This window comes from Salmo salar, chromosome ssa22 (assembly GCF_905237065.1).
Source record: "Salmo salar chromosome ssa22, Ssal_v3.1, whole genome shotgun sequence".
Lineage (NCBI taxonomy): Eukaryota > Metazoa > Chordata > Actinopteri > Salmoniformes > Salmonidae > Salmo > Salmo salar.
Window position 1 is genome coordinate 2,472,303 of NC_059463.1, and position 25,198 is coordinate 2,497,500.

Here is a 25,198-nt window from a genome sequence, read left to right on the forward strand (position 1 = left end):
CGATGACCAAATGAAGCATTCAATGAAAATAACACCCTCTCCCTACAATCAAACATGGGGAGGTTTGATAATGCTGGTGAGGAGTTGACTCAAAAGAGAGAAAGACAAGTGTTGAACAGTTTTGAACAAATTAATTTCTTAAAAAATGAAGCAAGAGAGCAGCAGCTTTATTTCGTTGTATTTCTTATTTTACTTTCACTTAGCTAGCGAAAGCAGCTAGTTTAGTCTACTCAAGCATCCGGCTCAAACAGAGAGGGATGCTATGTTAGCTAGCTGGCTTTCCAACACAGGAACTCTTCCAAGGTAAGCTTGGGGGCCTGCAGGTGTAACTGCTAAACTGCTTGCTGACTGTACTGCAAGATTGTAGAGGGTGTCATGACGTTGGCCTGTGGGTAAGGTTTATGACCCCCCCCCCATAAATACCTTTCTCCCTTCCCCTCTCTGACCCTACTGAAGGACTGCTGTCCTGAAGGACTGCTGTCCTGTTAAATATAGAGAGTCAGGGAACATCAAACAAATGGGGAAAAGGAACCATATTTTGGTAATAAAACCAGTTGGAAATATGCTTTGGAACGTAATGAGTATGGATGTCAGTTCGTTGTTATCTGAGACATTATGACTGATGACAGGACGACATAAACTGCACCTGAGAAAGTATACACCCTCTAGTTATCAGAGTAACATGGAATTGTTATGCAATTGAAATGTTTGATATTGGAATTGTTTGTTAGGAGATTAAATGTAATTTTAGCTTCCAAATGAGAGAATTGGGTTTTCATAAGGAAAGTGCCCTGCTTGATCAGTGGCCCACCCCTGTGAAGAGGAGGGGTTATAAACGATGAAACACATCCTTCCCCCCTCTCCACTATATAAGCCTTTGATGAAAAGATAACCAGGTTGTTCCAGTACGTGAGGTCTGCAGCCTCTACATTAGAAGGACACACAGGTCAAGTACAGAACTAAGCCAACCTCGGCGTGAGCTTTGGTGGCGAATGGTATGAACTTTGAGGTTATTCACTACAGAAGTGATACTTCCTAGCCGTTGAGTTAGCAGCGGCCGCTGTAGACGTGGGCTAGGAAAGGACGGACGACGGATCCAGTCTAACAGACGGACGAAGATACCACCACGTATCCAATTTACCACCAGAGACATTCTTCCGAGTACAGGAAGATCTGTTGGCCAACCCGGCCAGCATCTACGACCAATCTACCGAAGCGCAGCTCAGAGTAAATATTTATTGCATTTTCCTTTTCCAAATGGGCGGTAATTTAGAATGCATAAGATAATGTATTTACGATAGCATAGCTGCTGTTTCTTTGTTCCTAAATCTTCCCGCTCTTTCATTCAAGCCCAACCCCTTTCCTTTGTGTAACCAGCCATGATACAGGTTCCGTCCACCAGGACGTTTTTGTATGACATCATATGTATTCGGTGTATTTGTAATTCTGTGTGATAAGTTTAGGTATTTAGTAAATAAATAATTAAACCCAATTTTGTATTGCTGATTCAACTTGTTAGCCAGGGTTCGTGAAGATAGCCAAGAATTTACAACTTTCATTATGAGACTGAAAATAAGATAAGGGTTAATATTGACTGCTACCGATGTAAAGTATTACTAAGTATTTTAAGAGTTTATTCGGAAGATAACGGCTCTATAAACGTTCTTCCGTGGTGCCCTGACTTTCTAGTTAATTACATTTACATGATTAGCTTAATCAGGTAATATTAATTAGAGAAAGAATTTTATAGGTTAGCATGTCATGTCACTTAATCCGGCATAGCCAAAGACACGACAAGGGTTTACTAACGCGTTAGTTCTAGTAGCTATGTAGACTATGGTGACAACTATGTAGGCTGTGTGTAGTGGTTAGCGGTTATGATATGAAGGTTTGGCTTAGAAAGGTATTTTCGCCTGGCCCACAGACCGTTGATGTGCACTGAAGTCTGCAAGTGAAGGGAAAAAGGTGAGAGGAGAACTCGTAGACGCGAGAAGGAATTATAGCTACAACGATCAAAGTGATCATGCTGTTTGTATGACTGCTATGAAAGTTTGCGTGTGATCCGGGGTGTATTCATTCCACCGATTCTGTTTAAAAATGTTTCTTAAAACAGAAGCAAACGGAACGAAGCGGGTAAAAACATACCTGAATTTGTACAATAGAAACTCGTTTGCAACTATTGGACTAATGATTACGCCCTAGATCAGCTATATGCAGGCAAGAGTGTGCAAGGTGTTATTGAATGTGTCACTTTCTGTCAACTTAATTTCACACATTTCGACATTTGCACCTATGTTCTAAAATTTCATTCATAGGCTAGGTTGTAGCAACCTCATAATGGGTATAGGGACAATTTCAGTATCCTGTAGGAGCCTAAACCTGTTGATGTTACATTGAGCTTGGTGAATGGAATATGAATGACAGTCATCCAATATGCTGTAATAGAAATAAGGCCATTCTCATTAAAAATAATAATCGTCCTCCCTCATCTTAAACAGCACCGACCACCAATGCTATGGACAGATCTGAAAACAGCAGTTGGTGGAGGGAACCCCTCAAACATAGAAGAATTACAGCAGTTTGATGCTGAAGAGTGGGCCAAATTGCAGCACACTCATTGATGGCTACAAGAAGTGTTTGTTTGCAAATATCTTGGGCAAAGGCTGTGTACTAGCTTCAGGGTGCCAATCATTTTTCCCATTTCTTTATTTTTCTAAATATATATATATATATTTTTTAAACTTAAGGTAAAATAAAATACAATTGTTTCTGCGATGTTTAAAATCCCCTAACAAGGTGTGGAGACCAAATGTTTTTTCAACTTATTTTAGAAGAAATAGGGGATTCTTTAAAAAGGTCCAATGTAGCCATTTTGATCTCCATATCAAATTATTTCTGGGTAACAATTAAGTACCTTACCGTGATTCTTTTCAATTAAAATGGTCTAAAAGAAACAAAAACAATTCTCGAGCAAGAACTTTGCTAAGACTGTCTGGATGTGGTCTGAGTGGGGCGGGGAAAAACATTAAAACGACCCGTTATTGGCAGAGTGGTTTGGAACCCTCTTTTCTATTGGTCAAAACTCCATCCCACCAAAACAGGCTGAAATTTCAGGTGGTCTTTTCTAACTAACAGCTCTTACAATAAAAGAGCTGTAAAAACAGATAAAACACACGAAAATCACGTTTTTGACTGCACTGGGCCTTTAAAAAAAATGCAGGGGTGCCAATATATTTGGCAGGGACTGTATTTGATGTATTCCACAACTAGCATGCCTGATTCAACTAATGAGGGGCTTGGTGATTAGTTGACCAATTGAATCAGTTGTGCTAGTCCCGGAATATGTCAAATAAATGGTACTGACTGAGGGTTACTCAAGGAGATGATTGGGAAACACTGGCCCACTAACTCCGCAGTAGCCAGTAAAAGTGCTTACTAAAGTACAATTTGAGAGTACTTAAGCCAGTGAGAGAGCACTTACATTTCACAATAATTATTACAGTAAGACACAATGAAAGTGTGACTGGGGAATGTTAGATGTGATAAAATAACCCGAATATGAGCAGGTTCTTCTCGACGCGGAAGCATTCGGCGCGGAGGTAGCGTCTGTTCCTCTCGCTGAAGCGGCGGGTGCGACAGGGCCTCTCTTCTGAGTCGCTGTCCAGCTCAGAGAACTCCATCAGCTCGTCGTCTTCGAACGAGTTGTAGTGACGCGTCTGCTTCCTCACACGAGGCGTATCAATCACCAGGCTCTCCTGTGAGGGAGAGGGGGTGGTATTTCATATTCAGGCTTTACTGCAGGTTTTATGGACACACAGTTCATCTAGCCATACAGACATTATATGAACCCATGCACAGCACACACACCCCAAACACATGCCATACTGTGTAATGATGCCAAACAAAACCATGAGCAGAAAAGTCAAGATGTAGGCCTATACATAAGTGTATAGGCCTATACAGTGTGTACACACACTGCTAACACCACATTCTCAGGCCCCCAAAAAACGTATATTACTAACATACAGTACAGTGTAACCCATACAGTTGAAATCGGAAGATTACATACACTTAGGTTGGAGTCATTAAAACTCGTTTTTCAACCACTCCACACATTTCTTGTTAACCTGTTGTGGTATAGGGGGCAGTATTTTCATGGCCAGATAAAAAACGTACCTGATATAATCTGGTTACTACTCCTGCCCAGAAACTAGAATATGCATACAATTAGTAGATTTGGATAGAAAACACTATAAAGTTTCTAAAACTGTTTGAATGGTGTCTGTGAGTATAACAGAACTTATATGGCAGGCCAAAACCTGAGAAGATTCTATACAGGAAGTGCCCTGTCTGACAATTTGTTGTCCTTCTGTTGCATCTCTATCGACATTACAGCATCTGTGCTGTAACGTGACACTTTCTAAGGCTTCCATTGGCTCTCTAAAGCCGCCAGAAAGTGGAATGAGGTGTCTGCTGTCTCTGGACAAAGTACCGCAGCAGAGTTTGTAAGTGGTCAGCCTGGGGACAGTGAGACTGGAGATGCGCGTTCATGAGACTTCTCCATTTTTTTCTTTCAGCCTTTGAATGAATACGTTTCCCGGTTGGAATATTAACACTATTTTACGAGAAAAATACCATAAACATTTATTTTAAACAGCGTTTGACATGCTTCTAAGTACTGTAATGGAATATTTTGAAATTTCTTGTCACGAAATGCGCTCGCGCGTTACCCTTCGGATAGTGACCTGAACGCACGAACAAAACGCGGTATTTGGTTATAACTATGGATTATTTGGAACCAAAACAACATTTGTTGTTGAAGTAGAAGTCCTGGGAGTGCATTCTGACAAAGAACAGCAAAGGTAATCCAATTTTTCTAATAGTAATTCTGAGTTTAGGTTGTCCCAAACTTGGTGGGTGTCAAAGTAGCTAGCCATGATGGCCGAGCTATGTAGTCAGAATATTGCAAAATGTGCTTTTGCCGAAAAGCTATTTTAAAATCGGACATTGCGATTGCATAAAGGAGTTCTGTATCTATAATTCTTAAAATAATTATGTATTTTGTCAACGTTTATCGTGAGTAATTTAGTAAACGTTTATCGTGAGTAATTTAGTAAATTCACCGGAAGTTTTCGGTGGGTATGCTAGTTCTGAAGTTCACATGCTAATGTAAAAAGCTGGTTTTGATATAAATATGAACTTGATTGAACAAAACATGCATGTATTGTATAACATAATGTCCTAGGAGTGTCATCTGATGAAGATCATCAAAGGTTAGTGTTGCATTTAGCTGTGGTTTGGGTTTATGTGACATATATGCTTGCTTGGAAAATGGCTGTGTGATTATTTGTGTCCATGTACTCTCCTAACATAATCTAATGTTTTGCTTTTGGAAATCGGACAACGTGGTTCGATTCAGGAGAAGTGTATCTATAAAATGGTGTAAAATAGTCCTATGTTTGAGAACTTTGAATTATGACATTTTGAGGTTTTAAATTTGGCGCTCTGATTTGTCACTGGCTGTTGAATAGTGTGGGACGATTTCGTCCCACCTCTCCTAGAGAGGTTAACAAACTATAGTTTCGGCAAGTCGGTTAGGAAGTCTACTTTGTGGATGACAAGTAATTTTTCCAACAATTGTTTACAGACAGATTATTTCACTTATCATTCACTGTATCACAATTCCAGTGGGTGAGAAGTTTATACACTAAGTTGACTGTGCCTTTAAACAGCTTGGAATATTCCAGAAAATGGATGTCATGGCTTTAGAAGCTTCTGATAGGCTAATTGATATCATTTCAGTCAATTGGAGGTGTACCTGTGGATGTGTTTCAAGGCCTACCTTCAAACTCAGTGCCTCTTTGCTTGACATCATGGGAAAATGAAAAGAAATCAGCAAGACATCAGAAACAAAATTGTAGACCTCCACAAGTCTGGTTCATCCTTAGGAGCAATTTCCAAACGCCTGAAGGTACCATGTTCATCTGTACAAACAACAGTATGCATGTATAAACACCATGGGACCACGCAGCCGTCATACCGCTCAGGAAGGAGACGCGTTCTGTCTCCTAGAGATGAACGTACTTTGGTGCAAAAAGTGCAAATCAATCCCAGAACAATAGCAAAGGACCTTGTGAAGATGCTGGAGGAAACAGGTACAAAAGTATCTATATCCACAGTAAAACGAGTCCTATATCAACATAACCTCAAAGGCCGCTCAGCAAGGAAGAAGCCACTGCTCCAAAACCGCCATAAAAAAGCCAGACTACGGTTTGCAACTGCACATGGGGACAAAGATTGTACTTTTTGGAGAAATGTCCTCTGGTCTGATGAAACAAAAATAGAACTGTTTGGCCATAATGACCATCTGGAGGAAAAGGGAAAAAGGAGGAAAAAGTGAGATGCTTGCAAGCCGAAGAGCAGGGGTGGCAGCATCATATTGTGGGGGTGCCTTGCTGCAGGAGGGACTGGTGCACTTCACAAAATAGAAAATTATGTGGATATATTGAAGCATCATCTCAAGACAGTCAGGAAGTTAAAACTTGGCCGCAAATGGGTCTTCCAAATTGACAATGACCCCAAGCATACCTCCAAAGTTGTGGCAAAATGGCTTAAGGACAACAAAGTCAAGGTATTGGAGTGGCCATCACAAAGCCCTGACCTCAATCCTAAAGACAATTTGTGGGCAGAACTTAAAAAGCGGTTGCGAGCGAGGCGGGCTACAAACCTGACTCAGTTACACCAGCTCTGTCAGGAGGAATGGGCCAACTTATTGTGGGAAGCTTGTGGAAGGATACCCAAAACATTTGACCCAAGTTAAACAATTTAAAGGAAATGCTACCAAATACTAATTGAGTGTATGTAAACTTCTGACCCACTGGGAATGTGATGAAAGAAAGAAAAAAATAAAATAAAATAATTCTCTACTATTATTCTGACATTTCACATTCTTAAAATAAAGTGGTGATCCTAACTGACCTAAAACAGGGAATTTTTACTAGGATTAAATGTCAGGAATTGTGAAAAACAGTTTACATGTATTTGGCTAAGGTGTACGTAAACTTCCGACGTCAACTGTACACACACACACACACACACACCTCTCTGGGGCACAAAATACATACGCAGCACACTAACACACACACAGCAAGCTGTAATACACACCACACAGAATTAATTCAACTGCAGCCTCTCCTCCTCCCTCTGCTTCGCATGCCGTTTTTTCCTCACTCATTAATGCAACATCTGTTCAACAGAGTGACGAGTGCCAGATATTTAAACTGTTTCGCAAGGCCTCTTCCCCTTCTTTTCTAGCCCGCATTCGAAGTGATCTGCAGGGACATGGGGGACTGGCTTTTTCTGGAGTCCCTCCAACACCATGGAGCGGCTACACCCTGGTCAGGGATAACCGGTAGCCCCATAGTGCCCTTCCCTAGTTCCCCTCCCTTCCCCTTACCTTCTCTGCTTTGGAGTCAATCTCCAGCTCGGTTATTTTGGCCCATTTCTGCCAGAAGTTGGGATCGTCCAGGGAAATGTCAGTTCTATTTCCAGAAGACACAAAGCTGGCCTGGAAATGACAAGGAAAACAAAAGCGTGCACACACATCAACCTGACTGGATCTATGCGAGTATCATACACTGAGATGTGCTGAGAACGCTGATAAGGTGTGAAATCAGACATTGGTGAGTTGCATCTCCCTTTCACCACCCACTCGGAGTGTAAAGCAGGGGAAACTGAAACTTGTGGTGACTGGCTAACATGTCATTCTTCCGATAGTTATAAACTTCCTGGATTGTGATAGTTTTAGGATTAAGGTTTAATCTATAAATGAGGGGTAGAGTTTACCTTGGCAAAGGTAAAGCCCTTGACACTCAAACTTGAATTTCCTCATTGTAGTTGAGCACAATGTAATCAAATCTCAAACCATCACCATCCAGCAAAGTAAAAGACTAAGGTTGAAGGGTAAGGTTTATAATTGAGTTACCCTTGGCAAATGTGGAGCTCTGTCAGGATGGTGATGGTCAAGACATGGGTCAGGGGTTAATGGTCTGATGTATAAGGGTTTACCTTGGCGAAGGTGGAGCCCTTGCCCTCTGTCTGGATGGTGATGTTCTGGGTATTAGTCAGGGTTTAGAGGTCAGAGGTATAAAGGTTGGGGTTTACCTTGGCGAAGCCCTTGCCTACCATCTTGATATTGACAGTCTGGATATTAGGGTCAGGGGTTAGAAGTCAGGGATATAAGGATCAGTGTTAACCTTGGCGAAGGTGGAGCCCTTGCCCTCTGTCTCGATGGTGATAGTTTGGGTGCGGCGCTGCAAGATCTGGTCGATGTCCTCCTCGCAAAACTTGGAGCCCTCGTCCTCCTCATCCATCAGTGCGCCATACGCCCCCTTCCTCAGCAGGTCCTCCACCTCAATCTTGGTCATCTGCTGCGCCTTTAGGACACCATGACCCCCCATTAGTTAGACAGCCATAGCAACAGCTCTCAGATCAGCTGGACCCAATTACAGATCAGGGTTGGGGTCAATTCCATTTCAATTCAGTCATTTATCTGAACTAAACTCAAATACTCCTTAATGCTTTTCAATTACAAAAAGTGGAATAGGAACTGGTACTTTCAGTTTAGTCCTTGAATAGAATACTTAATTTATTTCCTGAATTAGATAGTTAAAAGTTTAATAAAAAAAGTGTGTAGGTGTACAAAACCAGGATAGTTCATAGGAATATATTTAGCATGACCACTGACAACCGTTTGTGTTGTACTGCAAAACAGGCAACAAAAGCATTGAAAGGGATTGCAGTGCTGAGTGTGAATGGCCATAGAAATCTCAAAGATAACTATGTGAAGGTGGTACACAAGTGAGCTACACATTTTTATTTATAAATAATATAATCTCTATACACTTCTACATGAATGTGTATGCTACCATGATTACAGATAATCCTGAATACATTGTGAAAAAGTTTTTTAAGTCTAATTGTAATAGTGAGAGGTTAGCACGTCTTGGGGGTATGATATTTGTGCATCTAACTTTCTCACTCATTATTATTCTACATTCATTCAGGATTATCCGTAATCATGGTAGCATCCACATGAATGTAGAAGTGTTTAGAAACATTGTAATTTTATTTACAATAAAAGTGACTCCAAAATGACAAATGATTTACCATTACTCTATATTGGGCACAAAATAACCTGAAACAACAAAAACAAACAGCAAATGCATTCAACAAATGTACTTAACTTTGTACTACTTTAATACCAGTGGTGGAAAAAGTACCCAATTGTCATACTTAAGTAAAAAATAACTTAATAGAAAAGTAAAAGTCACCCAGAAAAATACTACTTGAGTAAAAGTCTAAAAGTATTTGGTTTTAAATATACTTAAGTACTTTTAATTGCTAAAATTGACTTAAGTATCAAAAGTAAAAATATTAATAATTTCACATTCCTTATATTAAACAAACCAGATTTATTTTATTTTATTTTATTTATGGATAGCCAGGGGCACACTCCAACACTCAGACATTATTTACAAATGAAGCATTTGTGCTTAGTGAGTCTGCCAGATAAGAGGCAGTAGGGATGACCACGGGATGTTCTCGATGTGTGTGAATTGGACAATTTTCCTGTCCTGCAAAGCAATCGAAATGTAACGAGTACTTTTGGGTGTCAGGGAAAACGTATGGAGCAAAAAGTACACAACATTTAGGAATGTAGTGAAATAAAAGTTGTCAAAAATATAAATAGTAAAGTAAAGTACAGATACCCCAAAAACTACTTTAGTACTTTAAAGTATTTTTACACCACTGTTTAATACACATACAACACATTCAGAAAGTATTCAGACCACTTAACTATTTCCACATTTTGTTCAGTGATGCAAACTGGTGAGGGCCCAAAAAGTTGATACTTTTTTGTTGTTGCACTGAAACATGCAACAAATCTCTGCTAGGGGGAAATGCAGGTTAACTAATTAAACAACAAAGAATATGATCTACAGTCGTGGCCAAAAGTTTTGAGAATGACACAAATATTAATTTTCACAGTCTGCTGCCTCAGTTTGTATGATGGCAATTTGCATATACTCCAGAATGTTATGAAGAGTGATCAGATGAATTGCAATTAATTGCAAAGTCCCTCTTTGCCATGCAAATTAACTGAATGCCCAGAAAACATTTCCACTGCATTTCAGCCCTGCCACAAAAGGACCAGCTGATATCATGTCAGTGATTCTCTCGTTAACACAGGTGTGAGTGTTGACAAGGACAAGGCTGGAGATCAATCTGTCATGCTGATTGAGTTCGAATAACAGACTGGAAGCTTCAAAAGGATGGTGGTGCTTGGAATCATTGTTCTTCCTCTGTCAATCATGGTTACCTGCAAGGAAACACGTGCCGTCATCATTGCTTTGCACAAAACGCGCATCACAGGCAAGGATATTGCTGCCAGTTAAGATTGCACCTAAATCAACCATTTATCGGATCATCAACAACTTCAAGGAGAGTGGTTCAATTGTTGTGAAGAAGACTTCAGGGCGCCCAAGAAAGTCCAGCAAGCGCCAGGACTGTCTCCTAAAGTTGATTCAGCTGCGGGATCGGGGCACCACCAGTACAGAGCTTGCTCAGGAATGGCAGCAGGCAGGTGAGAGTGCATCTGCATGCACAGTGAGGTGAAGACTTTTGGAGGATGGCCTGGTGTCAAGAAGGGCAGCAAAGAAGCCACTTCTCTCCAGGAAAAACATCAGGGACAGACTGATATTCTGCAAAAGGTACAGGGATTGGACTGCTGAGGAATGGGGTAAAGTCATTTTCTCTGATGAATCCCCTTTCCGATTGTTTGGGGCATCCGGAAAAAGGCTTGTCCGGAGAAGACAAGGTGAGCGCTACCATCAGTCCTGTGTCATGCCAACAGTAAAGCATCCTGAGACCATTCATGTGTGGGGTTGCTTCTCAGCCAAGGGAGTGGATTCATTCACAATTTTGCCTAAGAACACAGCCATGAATAAAGAATGGTACCAACACATCCTCCGAGAGCAAATTCTCCCAACCATCCAGGAACAGTTTGGTGATGAACAATGCCTTTTCCAGCATGATGGAGCACCTTGCCATAAGGCAAAAGTGATAAGTGGCTCGGGGAACAAAACATCAATATTTTGGGTCCATGGCCAGGAAACTCCCCAGACCTTAATCCCATTGAGAACTTGTGGTCAATCCTCAAGAGGCGGGTGGACAAACAAAAACCCACAAATTCTGACAAACTCCAAGCATTGATTATGCAAGAATGGGCTGCCATCAATCAGGATGTGGCCCAGAAGTTAATTGACAGCACGCCAGGGCGGAATGCAGAGGTCTTGAAAAAGAAAGGTCAACACTGCAAATATTGACTCTTTGCATCAACTTCATGTAATTGTCAATAAAAGCCTTTGACACTTATCAAATGCTTGCAATTATACTTCAGTATTCCATAGTAACATCTGACAAATATCTGAAGACAGTGAGGCAGCAAACTTCGTGAAAATTAATGTGTCACTCTCAAAACTTTTGGCCACGACTGTACATGATCAGTCTCTGTGTGTAAAATAAAGTGGTTAATGTGAACATACCACACAGCTAAAAAATGTAAACAAAGGAATCCAATGTTATTTGTTGCCTAGACTTTACTGCAAATGACACTCAAGTCTTGAGAAAAAAAAACAACACACTAATATTGCAGTTAGCTATGACAGCCTTTATAATAGAACGCGTGTGACCACACACATCAAAAAATTGCACAAACAAACAAGCATCCCACAAGCATCCCATAGACATCGATCAAGTGCACAAGGCTACATGTGTGCAAAAGTAAAGTTCACTGAGTAAAAAAATGGAATAATCACCCCTCACAAGTGTTACTGTCAAGTTCAACACAACAAAAGCAATATCTTTGAGCTACATTGCACACTTTCTGCCTGTGGACATCTGTTCAATGTGCCAGCAGACCATGATACCCTTTGTTGGCATAACTGATCTCTTACAGGCAGAGTACACCTGGCATACACCTTTTTATCCACTGTATTGAGAAAGAGGGAAAGTGTGTGGTGTTCCTTTCACCTCTATAGTGGCATCCAGCCTAAGCCAGGCCCGGCTCCAGTGACACTTAAATATTTAACAAGCAATGCCACATTTTCACCTAATTATCTCATTCTGAAAATGAACCACATACTGTAGAGGGAAAACATTAGAGACGGTTCCAGTTTGGAGTAGGAGGCCCAGACACTGGTCTATACAATGAAAACTGTTGACACAGCAGTTGCTGTCTGCTATGTTTTATAGATATCTTTCATACAAATCTTAACCTTGTGACCATTCTATGTATCTGTTGTTCGTCATGTTGGTTGAGAGTGGTGTATCTTGGCTATAAAAGATCTTGGTACTTTTGTGTTGTCACTTTCAATAGTTCATTAGAGATGGTGCATCATTGAAAGTCAAGTGCTTTTGCAAAACTCTTATTGTCACGTCCGTTATTTGTTATATTGGTTTGGTCAGGACGTGGCAGGGGGTATTTGTTTACAATGTTTCGGGGTTTGTTGGGCTGTGTGTTTTGTAGAGGGGTGTTTGATTAGAGTGTTCCAGGGTTTTGGTTTATATTCTATGTTAGTATATTTCTATGTTCTAGTCTAGTCTTTCTAGTTCTATGTTTAGTTTATTGATTTGGCCTTCAATTGGAGGCAGCTGTTCCTCGTTGCCTCTGATTGAAGGTCCTATATAGGGGTGTTTTGGTAATGGGAATTGTGGGTAGTTGTCTCCTGTTTAGTGTCTATGCACCTGATAGGACTGTTTGTGTCTCCCTTCTTTTCACAATTAAAGAAGATGAGTATACATTTTCCCGCAACACCTTGGTCCACTCATTACGACACCAGTTAAACTACATCTTTAATAATAAGTGTAAGTATAACTGACTGGTGTGTGAAGTTTGTAACTCTCCTCATTTGGTAATGCAGAAATTAGCCACCACAGATATCAGCCCAATGAGCATGCTGAGTCTAACACAGTGGGTTGTCAAGGATTTCATACTGAAGAAAGTCGTATTGCATGCTCATGAATTTTCTGGTTGTCATACAGCTACTGCCATTTCAATGGCATTTGAGAACAGGTTTGAAACATGAACACACTATCTTTCTCCATTCGAACAACTGACTTGAGAAATAAGCTCATCAACTGCACCTGCAGCAGGCGTGATACCCTCTGTCATGGCATTGAAACGCCTGCACAACAAAACTGCCGACACAGGCTGTGAACAAGCGACTCGGTGGCATTCTCTTTACTGTGTCGCCTCGATGCTATGTACAAGGACCTCTACTTCGATGCAGACAAGAAACAGGGTTTTCGTGAAATATTACATACACAGCTAGACAAGATGGAAACGGACACCGTGACAGTGAGCACTGAGGAAGAGAGGCCAGACAGAGCTGAAACTTCACTGTTTGACATGTATGATGAAATCCTGGTTGAGAATGAAACTTTACAAATGAACAATGAAACAGCACAGCAATTAAGTGAAAGAAATAGGTTTTGATTATGTTTTACTGGTAATGGGGACATACGTAAATGCCAACAAAATAACTTTTTGGTCAGTGTGTGTGTGTGTGTAACCTTTATTTAACTAGGCAAGTCAGTTAAGAACACATTTTTATTTACAATGACGGCCTGGACAACGCTGGGCCAATTGTGCGCCACCCTATAGAACTCTCACATCCGGCTGTGATTGGTACAGCATGGATTGGTGACGCCTCTTACACTGAGATGCAGTGCCTTAGACCGTTGCGTCCATGTGTGTGTGCTAACTATTTAACTGTACTAGAATGCTTAAAAAGGCTGCAAAAATTGTAAATATCGCATTTGATTTTTTCTGCAAGGAAATATTGGCATTGGCCAAAAATGTGATATCAGTCCATCACTTAACAATACTTTCTCCCTCACCTCAAACTTCCCAAATGCCAGTTGTTTTTTGGTTACAGCTCATGAAGGAGTGGTCAGTCTTCCCACCTACCTCTTTGTTATTATGGGGGGTGATAAAAAAAAAACATACGCCCAGGCAATCGTACCACTGTGTGGCTGTTGCCTAGCATTGCACATCTGACTGACATGACACCAACGCCTTACTAACGTCTGCGCGACACCTGCACCGCGTGTTAATGAAAGTCATAATGTGCATAGTTTATATTTATTCAATCTCATCCATAAATATTAGAAACGTACAATTTCTCCAGTGCAAGCAGACATAGCCACCTTAGTGTAGCCTACAGCTTGTGTATTTCCTGTTATCGCTAATGGCCTAGGAAAGATGATGTCCAATCTATAGGTATCCGTCTTTCCCTCAACACCTCATGGCATGGTATGTTATCTTATCTCGCTGTATACAGATCTAAAATGTTGTTAGCCAATCACAGACTGTTGTTACCAGTTCCCAGTAGCCTACATCAGACAACCAATAAGAGTTGTGTCCACAGCTTTCAGTCGAATAGAGAAGTTCATATGTGCTATTCGGGAACCTTGGGATGTGCCTTCAATCGAATACAGCAGTTCATAGCCTTTTCCAGAGGGTCCGTGCTATTTGGAATCCTTGGGATGTCCTTCCTCAAGTATAAATGTAAAATGGTTACGTTTAGTGTCAGTTTAGGGTAAGGACATCCCAAGGATTCCGGATAGCAGTGACTGTTCATAGAGCGAGAGACTAGCACGGTATTTGAGAGCTCGGCGGCGACACAGACATGCATTTTATTTTTTTACAAGCTGCAGAAGCGATTTTCGCATGTCTTCCCAGATAGTTTCCTTAGAGACGATTAAAATAATAACCAAGATGTCCTTGATCCAATTAAAGAGTAAGTAGGCTATATTTAAGTTGTGATATGGTTAGGAAATATTTAGGCCTACTGTGTTAAGGCACATTTGGTTTATTTGAAAATAATGTTTTGTTCATAACGAGTTGATAATGTATTGTCAAAAGTACATAGGCAATATTATTTACTGTGTCGATAGCGGAGTAGGCTAGTGTACAATAACTCGTATTTATTTAACGGATGAATTCAATTGTAAATACACACGTGGTGCTATAGGATATAAATATTTTACATTGTAATACATTACCCCTACATGCCATTGGGTGCTGGAGCTATGGGTTTATTTTTCCACACTCACTAGTCCAACATATTCACAGTCAAACTGAATCGGGGATGCATAAATACTTTTCACTGAAGGGAAACGCAGTAGAACATGCAACTTCGATCGAAGACCTAAAATCATGCCTGACAAAATCACAACGGTATCCTAATATAGCGTGGATACAGTAGTAGCCTATTCTACAACAATGTAACTATGTGCTAGTATTATTTACCTAATTGATCAATTAAGTTGTAAATATGGAAGGGTACGCTACTTCATTCAATGATTACGGTATTGTACAAGGTAGATCCAGTAGTAGTCTATAGTCCACAATAATAATGAAATTGAATGTGCTACAGTATAATTTATTTCATTGATGAATACAATTGTAAATGGGGATGGGTAGTTTACTTCATTCAGTGAATACTGAATGTATTGCTATCTCTGGGAGTATGTTAATGAGAGCTTTTCAGCTGTTGAACTATGGCAATGTCAAACTAAATCTCTTTCTTTTAATCAAGATGTGATGAGCCAGATTAACCAATCAGCTTCACTGCAGCTGCTCAATCCACCACCCCCTTACTCCCTCCACAAGTAACCATATCCTCTTCTCCTGTTCAACAACTTTGCCATCACACTAACAATAACTGTACATATACCCCTGTGCCCATCTCAATGCAACATGATCTAAGGCCTCAACTGGATGCCTAAAATGTGAGAAATGCAAGCAAGATGCTAAAGTAGTGTGTGTGTGTGTGTGTGTGTGTGTGTGTGTGTGTGTGTGTGTGTGTGACATGAGAAGATGGCAAAGGAGATGAGAGTGAGAGCATACAGTATGAAAATAAAATCTAAAATGTGGGGTGCCTCGTGTCTCCTTTTGAGGATACTAGTCACCCCTAGTGGAGGCAATTGGAACACTGCAATTTAAGTCTGGGCAGAGGTTGACAAAAACCTTCAAAGCTGGTGATTCTATGTTGCGTGTCATCTTGAATACCAGGTAGATGTTTGTGTACAGAATTAAATGGTGTAAACTGAACAGGCTAAACTTGTTGAGTACACTCTTTGAGAAAGGGGTTCCAACAGGGTTCTTTGGCTGTCACCAAAGGAGAAAACGTTTGGGTTCCTACCTAGACACAGAAGGGGTTCTACCTGGAACCAAAAAGGGTTCTCCTATGGTGACAGCGGAAGAATCCTGTTAATTTGTAGATAGATATAAAGGTACTAAGTGTAGGCCTATATTTCAGTGGTGGTTCTATGGTTTTCTGTAAAATATCTAATTCACTGGTGGTGAGTTAAGACAGTATTTCTGATTATGACACATCCACACTTTTAGCACACATTTGCAAGCAGGCAAAGTAACCTGTGTGTGCTGAGGCATGTGTGATCACTCAACATTGGCTGGACCAAAAAAAAGACACGCTTGGGGCTACCGAGTGGCGCAGCAGTCTAAGGCACTGCATCTCAATGTTAGAGGCGTCACTACAGACCCTGGTTCGTTTCCAGGCTGCATCACAACCGGCCGTGATTAGGATTCCCAAAGGGCAGCGCACAATTGGCCCAGCGTCGTCCGGGTTAGGGTTTGGCCGGGGTAGGTCGTCATTGCAAATAAGAATTTGTTGTTAACCGACGTGCATAGTTAAAACTTAAATAAAATAAAAATGTAAACATGCAAATGAAAGATAACGTGTCTAACTTGCACCGTTATGCAATTATTAGGAGACTAGATGCACATAGCTAATCCTGGCTACCAATGTTCTAGCATTAATTTACTGAGGCAAGCAGATCAGAGATGTCAAGGTGGTACCCAAGCATATGCCATGTGTATATGGGACACGGACACACTTGAGGTTTTATTTTGCATTAAATGTATATAATTACTGTCGGTAGGGGGACTGTGACGTCAATGGAGTACATTAGTGAGATCTTTGACATTTCTTCATTCTTGGAGAATGACTAGTTCTGAAAACGAACATTTCTGTCTCATCATTTTACCTATTAATTCAGGTATGTAATGTGCAAAAGTGCAATATGACTCAAAATATTGAGGTAACATGGCTAATTACATAGTCCATGAGTTTGATGATGTTTAAAGGCAATTGAAGGGAGTTTTAACCGACTGAAAAACTGGTTGGCATTTTCCCCATTGCAAGTAATGGAGGTTGGCTAGGTTGATAACGGTTTACATGAAAGGGATTAACGTGGCATCCGAACTTTCTGTACTATTTTCAACGTAGGCGTTATCTACATAGGCGTACAGAGGCCCATTCTCAGCAACCATCACTCCTGGGTTCCAATGGCACGTTGTGTTAGCTAATCTAAGTTTATCATTTTAAAAGGCTAATTGATCATTACAAAAACCCTTTCCAGAGCGCGCACTGATGCTGTAACTAGCAAATGTGCTGTCTTTTCTCTCTTCATTCGCGTGCTGCATTCTGTATGTGAACGACTAACTGAGCCTTGGATACAGCCAGTATTGCACCAAATGGGCAGCACTCTTTTGCATACAACACCCCCCAAAACTTATCTCATCAGATCTACACGAATTACATAGGTCACTTATTTTGGATTCAAAATACGTGACCTACATGATTCGTGTAGATCCGAAGAGATAAGTTTGGGGGGGGGGGGGGTGTTGTATGCAAAAGAGTGCTGCCCATTTGGCGCAATACTGGCTATATCCAAGGCTCTGCCAAACATTCAAATAACAACAGAATGCAGCACGTGACTGAAGAGAGAAGACTAGTTTGCATCCCTGTCCTAGTTACGTTACAGCCTTATTCTAAATTATATTTTCCTCAGCAATCTACACGCAATACCCCATAATGTCAAAGCGAACAGGTTTAGATTTTTTTGCAAATGTATGAAAACAAATACCTTATTTACATAAGTATTCAGACCCTTTGCTATACGTGTCGAAATTGAGCTCAGGTGCATCCTGTTTTCATTGACCATGCTTGAGATGTTTCTACAACTTCATTTGAGTCCACCTGTGGTAAATTCAATTGATCGGACATGATTTGGAAAGGCACAAACCTGTCTATACAAGGTCCCACAGTTGACTACGCATGTCAGAGCAAAAATCAAGCCATGAGGTTGAAGGAATTGTCCGTAGAGCTCCGAGACAGGATTGTGTCGAGGCACAGATCTGGGGAAGGGTACCAAAACATTTCTGCAGCATTGACGGTCCCCAAGAACACAGTGGCCTCCATCATTCTTAAAATGGAAGAAGTTTGGAACTAGAGGTCAACCGATTATGATTTTTCAACGCCGATACCGATTATTTTTTGGGGGGGGGGGGGGGGGGTCAAAAAAACCTGGTGTCGATTAATCGGCTTATTTTTTTTAATTATTTGTATTTTTTTTATTTGTAATAATGACAATTACAACAATACTGAATGAACACATATTTTAAATTAATATAATACATCAATAAAATCAATTTAGCCTCAAATAAATAATGAAACATGTTCAATTTGGTTTAAATAATGCAAAAACAAAGTGTTGGAGAAGAAAGTAAAAGTGCATTATGTGCCATGTAAGAAAGCTAATGTTCCTTGCTCAGAACATATGAAAGCTGGTGGTTCCTTTTAACCTTTTGGGGGTAGGGGGCAGTATTTACACGGCCGGATAAAAAAAACGTACCCGATTTAATCTGGTTATTACTACTGCCCAGAAACTAGAATATGCATATAATTATTGGCTTTGGATAGAAAACACCCTAAAGTTTCTAAAACTGTTTGAATGGTGTCTGTGTATAACAGAACTCATATGGCAGGCAAAAACCTGAGAAGATTCTGTACAGGAAGTGCCCTCTCTGACCATTCCTTGAGCTTCTTGACTCTCTTTATTGAAGACTGAGGATCTTTGCTGTAACGTGACACTTCCTACGGCTCCCAGAAGGCGGGAAAAAGCTGAATGATGTAATTCCAGCCACTGGCTGAAAAACATTAGCGCTTTTGGCAAGTGCTCTATCAGAGGACAATGAGCTGAGGCGCGTGCACGAGTCGACCCCATGTTTTTATTTTCTTTCGTCTTTGAACCTAAACACGCTTTCCCGGTCGGAATATTGTTGCTTTTTTACGAGAAAAATGGCATAAAAATTGATTTTAAACAGCGGTTGACATGCATCGAAGTACGGTAATGGAATATTTAGAAATGTTTTGTTCTTTACCATTCGGATAGTGTCTTGAACGCACAAACAAAACAGAGGATATTTGAACATAACTATGGATTATTTTGAACCAAACCAACATTTGTTATTGAAGTAGAAGTCCTGGGAGTGCATTCTGACGAAGACGGCAAAGGTAATAACATTTTTCTTATAGTAAATCTGATTTTGGTGAGTGCTAAACTTGGTGGGTGTCTAAATAGCTAGCCCTGTGATGCCGGGCTATCTACTGAGAATATTGCAAAATGTGCTTTCACCGAAAAGCTATTTTAAAATCGGACATAGCGAGTGCATAGAGGAGTTCTGTGTCTATAATTCTTAAAATAATTGTTTTTTGTGAACGTTTATCGCGAGTAATTTAGTAAATTCACCGGAAGTTTGCGGGGGCTATGCTAGTTCTGAACGTCACATGCTAATGTAAAAAGCTGGTTTTTGATATAAATATGAACTTGATTGAACAAAACATGCATGTATTGTATAACATAATGTCCTAGGGTTGTCATCTGATGAAGATTATCAAAGGTTAGTGCTGCATTTAGCTGTGGTTTGGGTTTATGTGACATTATATGCTAGCTTGAAAAATGGGTGTCTGATTATTTCTGGCTGGGTACTCTGCTGACATAATCTAATGTTTTGCTTTCGTTGTAAAGCCTTTTTGAAATCGGACAGTGTGGTTAGATTAACGAGAGTCGTCTTTAAAATGGTGTAAAATAGTTATATGTTTGAGAAATTGAAGTAATAGCATTTCTAAGGTATTGGAATAACGCGCCACGGGATTCAACTGGCTGTTGAGTAGGTGGGACGATTTCGTCCCGCCGACCCTAGAGAGGTTAACATGAGTCTTCAATATTCCCAGGTAAGAAGTTTTAGGTTGTAGTTATAGGAATTATAGGACTATTTCTCTCTATACAATTTGTATTTCATATACCTTTGACAATTGGATGTTCTTATAGGCACTTTAGTATTGCCAGTGTAACAGTATAGCTTCCGTCCCTCTCCTCGCTCCTACCTGGGCTCGAACCAGGAACACATTGACAACAGCCACCCTCCAAGCAGCGTTACCCATGTAGAGCAAGGGAAACTACTCCTCCAAGAATCAGAGCGAGTGACGTTTGAAACGCTATTAGCACGCACCTGGCTAACTAGCTAGCCATTTCACATGGGTTACACCAGCCTAACCTTGGGAGTTGATAGGCTTGAAGTCATAAACAGCGCAATGCATTGCGAAGGGCCTCTGGCAAAATGCACGAAAGTGCTATTTTGAATGAATGCTTACGAGCCTGCTGCTGCCTACCATCGCTCAGTCAGACTGCTCTATCAAATCATAGACTTAATTATAACATAATAACACACAGAAACACGAGCCTTAGGTCATTAGTATGGTCGAATCCGGAAACTATCACGTTTATTCTTTCAGTGAAATACGGAACCGTTCCGTATTTTATCTAACGGGTGGCATCCATAAGTCTAAATGTTCCTGTTACATTGCACAACCTTCAATGTTATGTCATAATTACGTAAAATTCTGGCAAATTAGTTCACAACGAGCCAGGCGGCCCAAACTGTTGCATATACCCTGAGTGCAATGAACGGAAGAGAAGTGACAATTTCACCTGGTTAATATTGCCTGCTAACCTGGATTTCTTTTAGCTAAATATGCAGGTTTAAAAATATATACTTCTGTGTATTGATTTTAAGAAAAGGCATTGATGTTTATGGTTAGGTACAGTCGTGCAATGATTGTGCTTTTATCGCAAATGCGCTTTTGTTAAATCATCCCCCGTTTGGCGAAGTCGGCTGTCTTTGTTAGGAAGAAAGTCTTCACAGTTCGCAACTAGCGAGGCGGCCCAAACTGCTGCATATACCCTGACTCTGTTGCAGAGGTGACACATTTTCCCTAGCTAAAAGAAATTAATGTTAGCAGGCAATATTAACTAAAATATATACTTGTGTATTGATTTTAAGACATAGATGTTTATGGTTAGGTACAAGTTGGAGCAACGACAGACCTTTTTCGCGAATGCGCACTGCATCGATTATATGCAACGCAGGACAGGCTAGATAAACTAGTAATATCATCAACCATGTGTAGTTAACTAGTGATTATGATTGCTTGATTGATTGTTTTTATAAGATAAGTTTAATGCTAGCTAGCAACTTACCTTGGCTTCTTACTGCATTCGCGTAACAGGCAGGCTCCTCGTGGAGTGCAATGTAAGGCAGGTGGTTAGAGCGTTGGACTAGTTAACCTTAAGGTTGCATCCCCAAGCTGACAAGGTAAAAATCTGTCATTCTGCCCCTGAACAAGGCAGTTAACCCACCGTTCCTAGGGCGTCATTGAAAATAAGAATGTGTTCTTAACTGACTTGCCTAGTTAAAAAATATTTATAATAAATGTTTTTAAAAATCGGTGGCCAAAAATACCGATTACCGATTGTTATGAAAACTTGAAATCGGCCCTAATTAAATCGCCATTCCGATTAATCGGTCAACCTCTATTTGGAACTACCAATACTCTTCCTAGAGATGGCCGCCCGGCCAAACTGAGCAATCGGGGGAGAAGAGCCTTGGTCAGGGAGGTGACCGAGAAACTGATGGTCACTCTGGCAGAGCTCCAGAGTTTCTCTGTGGAGATGGGAGAACCTTCCAGAAGGACAACAATCTCTGCAGCACTCCACCAATCAGGCCTTTATGGTAGAGTGGCCAGATGGAAGCAGCTCCTCAGTAAAAGGCACATGACAGCCCGCTAGAGTTTGCCAAAAGGCACCTAAAGAGACACAGACCATGAGAAACAAGATTCTCTCGTCTGATGAAACCAACCTTCAACACTTTGGCCTGAATGCCAAGCATCACATCTGGAGGAAACCTGGCACCATCCCTATAGTGAAGGATGGTGATTGCAACATCATGCTTTGGCGATGTTTTTCAGTGGCAGGGACTGGGAGACTAGTCAGGATCAAGGGAAAGATGAACGGAGCAAAGTACAGAGAGATCCTTGATGAAAACCTGCTCCGGAGTGCTCAGGACAACAACCCTAAGCACACAGCCAAGACAACGCAGGAGTGGCTTCGGGACAAGTCTCGGAATGGTCTTGAGTGGCCCAGCCCGAGCCCGGACTTGAACCAGATCGAACATCTCTGGAGAGACTTGAAAGTAGCTGTGCAGCGACGCCCCTCATCCAACCTGACAGACCTTGGGAGGATCTGTAGAGAAGAATGGGAGAAACTCCCCAAATACAGGTGTGCCAAACTAATAGCGTCATACCCAAGAAGACTCAATGCTGTAATCACTGTCAAAGGTGCTTTAACAAAGTACTGAGTACTTATATAAATGTGATATTTCGGTGATATTTTTTATACAATGTAGCAATTTTAGAATAAGGCTGTGACGTAACAAAATGTGGAAAAAGTAAATGCAATGTACGTGAATTTGTCGCAATACTTTTGGTCCCCTAATTTGGGGAGACTATGTACAAAAAGTTCTGTAATTTCTCAATGGTTCACCCTCAAATTAAAAAACGTATCATTTTAAAATCCGATGTGCTGGAGTACAGAGCCAAAGCAACAAAAAATGTGTCGCTGTCCCAATACTTTTGGAGCTCACTGTATACAAAGAAAATCCAGAAATCATCCTTCATAGTATAACCTAGTCCTAGATCTGTTTGTGCTGGCATGACGATGGGACGATGACAATAGGAGTTGGCAAGACAGCACAAACAGATATGTGACCAGGCGATCATAGCAGTCACTCACCCCATTGAGGCTGCCCTTGCGATTAATGTCCTGCAGCACAGCCTTGTCTAGACCCAGCTTCAGACTGGCTTTATCAAACATCTCCCTCTCATAGGAGTTCCTGGTGATCAGCCTGTACACTTTCACTGCTTTACTCTGGCCGATGCGGTGGCAGCGAGCTTGGGCCTGGCAGGGACACAAACAGAGCAGTTTCACACACACGGCTTGAAACAGTTGTTATTTTACACTGGCATTCAAAGTTTCAAGTTTTAAAGTCACGTGCACAAGTACAGTGAAATGCCTTTCTTGCAAGCACTAAATCCAACAACGCAGTAATCAATATCAATGTAGTACAACAACAAAACGTAGAATAAAAATATGAACATTGTGAGTAATCTTTTTCCTATATACCATTTCATACTGCATGCCCACATGAAATAGCTATTATACCATTTCATACAGTATGAGTGCGAGTGCATACACATACAGTGGTGTCCCCAGAGGGAATCAAACCAACAATCCTGACATTGCAAGCGCCATGCACTATCAACTGAGCCACACAGGACAACATGAAAGCATGAAATCAGGAAATGAGTATAACACTTCTTAGTCCAGTACTAGGTGTAGTCAAGGTCCGGAAAGTGGTGCTGAACTTTGTGTTGACTAACCTGTAGGTCGTTCTGGGGGTTCCAGTCCGAGTCGAAGATGATGCAGGTGTCTGCAGCGGTCAGGTTGATGCCCAGGCCCCCAGCACGGGTACACAGCAGGAACACAAAGCGGTCCGAGTCCACCTTACAGAACCTGTCGATCGCTGCCTGGCGCAGGTTACCCCGCACTCTGCCGTCGATGCGCTCATAGGTGTACCTAGAACCACACATAACTTATGAACATACTGTAGCAACCTCAACCGAACAACCTCGTCAAGAGGATTGCATCTCTTGGCATAACGGTGAAGGTGTTGGGCTGACAGTCGCTGGACCCAGGTTTGAGTACTGGTCGGGTTACCCCCGAATTCGCTACAATACATACAGTACATATTATGTATTCAAACATTCATTCATACTGTGTTTTCATTTAGATTCTTTTGTTGTTGCATATTCATATTGTATCTCCAATTAAAATGCTTGGTCACCATATCAATATACACTATATGTTCCAGTTAATAAATATAAAATCCCCTATGGATCATAAATATCCTGTAAAAATGTGTGTCTAACACAGATGTATCATTATGTCATAAAGTGACAGCCATTAATGTTATACACATGCGCCTTTCCTGTTGTTCTTGGAACTGTCCAGCAAAATCATATATTTGTCCCTACTTGATAAACTCAACACAATTGCAGTCTTAGTCCGACTCTTTTTAGACTAGAGCAGAGGGTGAGGGGGATTGTGATGTGCGCACACAGAGCAGAGCTTTAGCCCAGTCCAGCAGCCCCAGACCCATCCCCAGTCACGCTCTCAACTCTATCCTCAGCCCTAACCTCCTCTGGATGAGGTAGTCCTCCAGGATGTCCAGGCAGCGCACCATCTGGGAGAAGACCAGCACCTTGTGGCCGCCAGCAATCAGCTTCGGCAGCAGCTTGTCAATAAGCACCAGCTTCCCCGCTGCCTGAATCATGGCCTGGAGCTGGAAGTCCCAAGCATCAGGGCTGTGCGTTTTCCTGAAGCTATCCAGGATCTTCTCCTCCGCACCTGGACATGTCCAGAGAAGATAAGGGAGAAAAAAGGTCTACTTAAAATGCATTGTAGAGAGCCTTGTGAAGATCAGAAGAAAAAAATAAATCGGTACGAAGCCATTTCCATAATGCTGCTTATAAAGTCAGGGTGGAATTAAACTGAGTCCATATATAAAGGACTCTACAGGACTATGGATGCTAGAAGGAATACAGGTCAGGTGTTACCAGATTCGTTCAGCCGTCGACTCATTTTATAATTAACATTTTATTATGAACTATGAACATTTGTAGAGCGTGTGTGTGTACGTGTGATGCATGCTTTCATGTGTGTATCCACACGTCACCTTTGATCAGGTAGGGGTGGTTGCAGCACTTGCGCAGCTCCATCATGGTGTTGATGAGGTTGGGCATGTTGTGCTGGTTGGCCCCCTTGGCCAGGAAGGTGAAGTTCTTTTCCAGGATGGCCCGGTAGTACT

The 25,198-nt window shown here is 41.2% G+C and overlaps 1 protein-coding gene across 10 annotated transcripts in view; it reads right to left on the bottom strand.

Moving 5' to 3' along the window:
• LOC106582632 (chromodomain-helicase-DNA-binding protein 6) overlaps positions 1 to 25,198 on the bottom strand; it is a 112,602-nt gene that overhangs the window by 21,080 nt on the left and 66,324 nt on the right. For all 10 annotated transcript variants that reach the window (XR_001323356.2, XM_014165874.2, XM_014165873.2 and 7 more), the window contains 7 exons: positions 25,067 to 25,198; positions 24,528 to 24,738; positions 23,712 to 23,907; positions 23,065 to 23,229; positions 8,256 to 8,435; positions 7,457 to 7,567; positions 3,553 to 3,755 (listed from right to left, as the gene is read on the bottom strand). The exon at positions 25,067 to 25,198 is cut by the window's right edge and continues 124 nt beyond it. Coding sequence is in view for 9 of the 10 variants with exons in the window: in XM_014165874.2 (XP_014021349.1) it covers positions 3,553 to 3,755; positions 7,457 to 7,567; positions 8,256 to 8,435; positions 23,065 to 23,229; positions 23,712 to 23,907; positions 24,528 to 24,738; positions 25,067 to 25,198 (1,198 nt within the window). In the remaining variant the exon portion in view is untranslated. The remainder of the gene's footprint in view (positions 1 to 3,552; positions 3,756 to 7,456; positions 7,568 to 8,255; positions 8,436 to 23,064; positions 23,230 to 23,711; positions 23,908 to 24,527; positions 24,739 to 25,066) is intronic.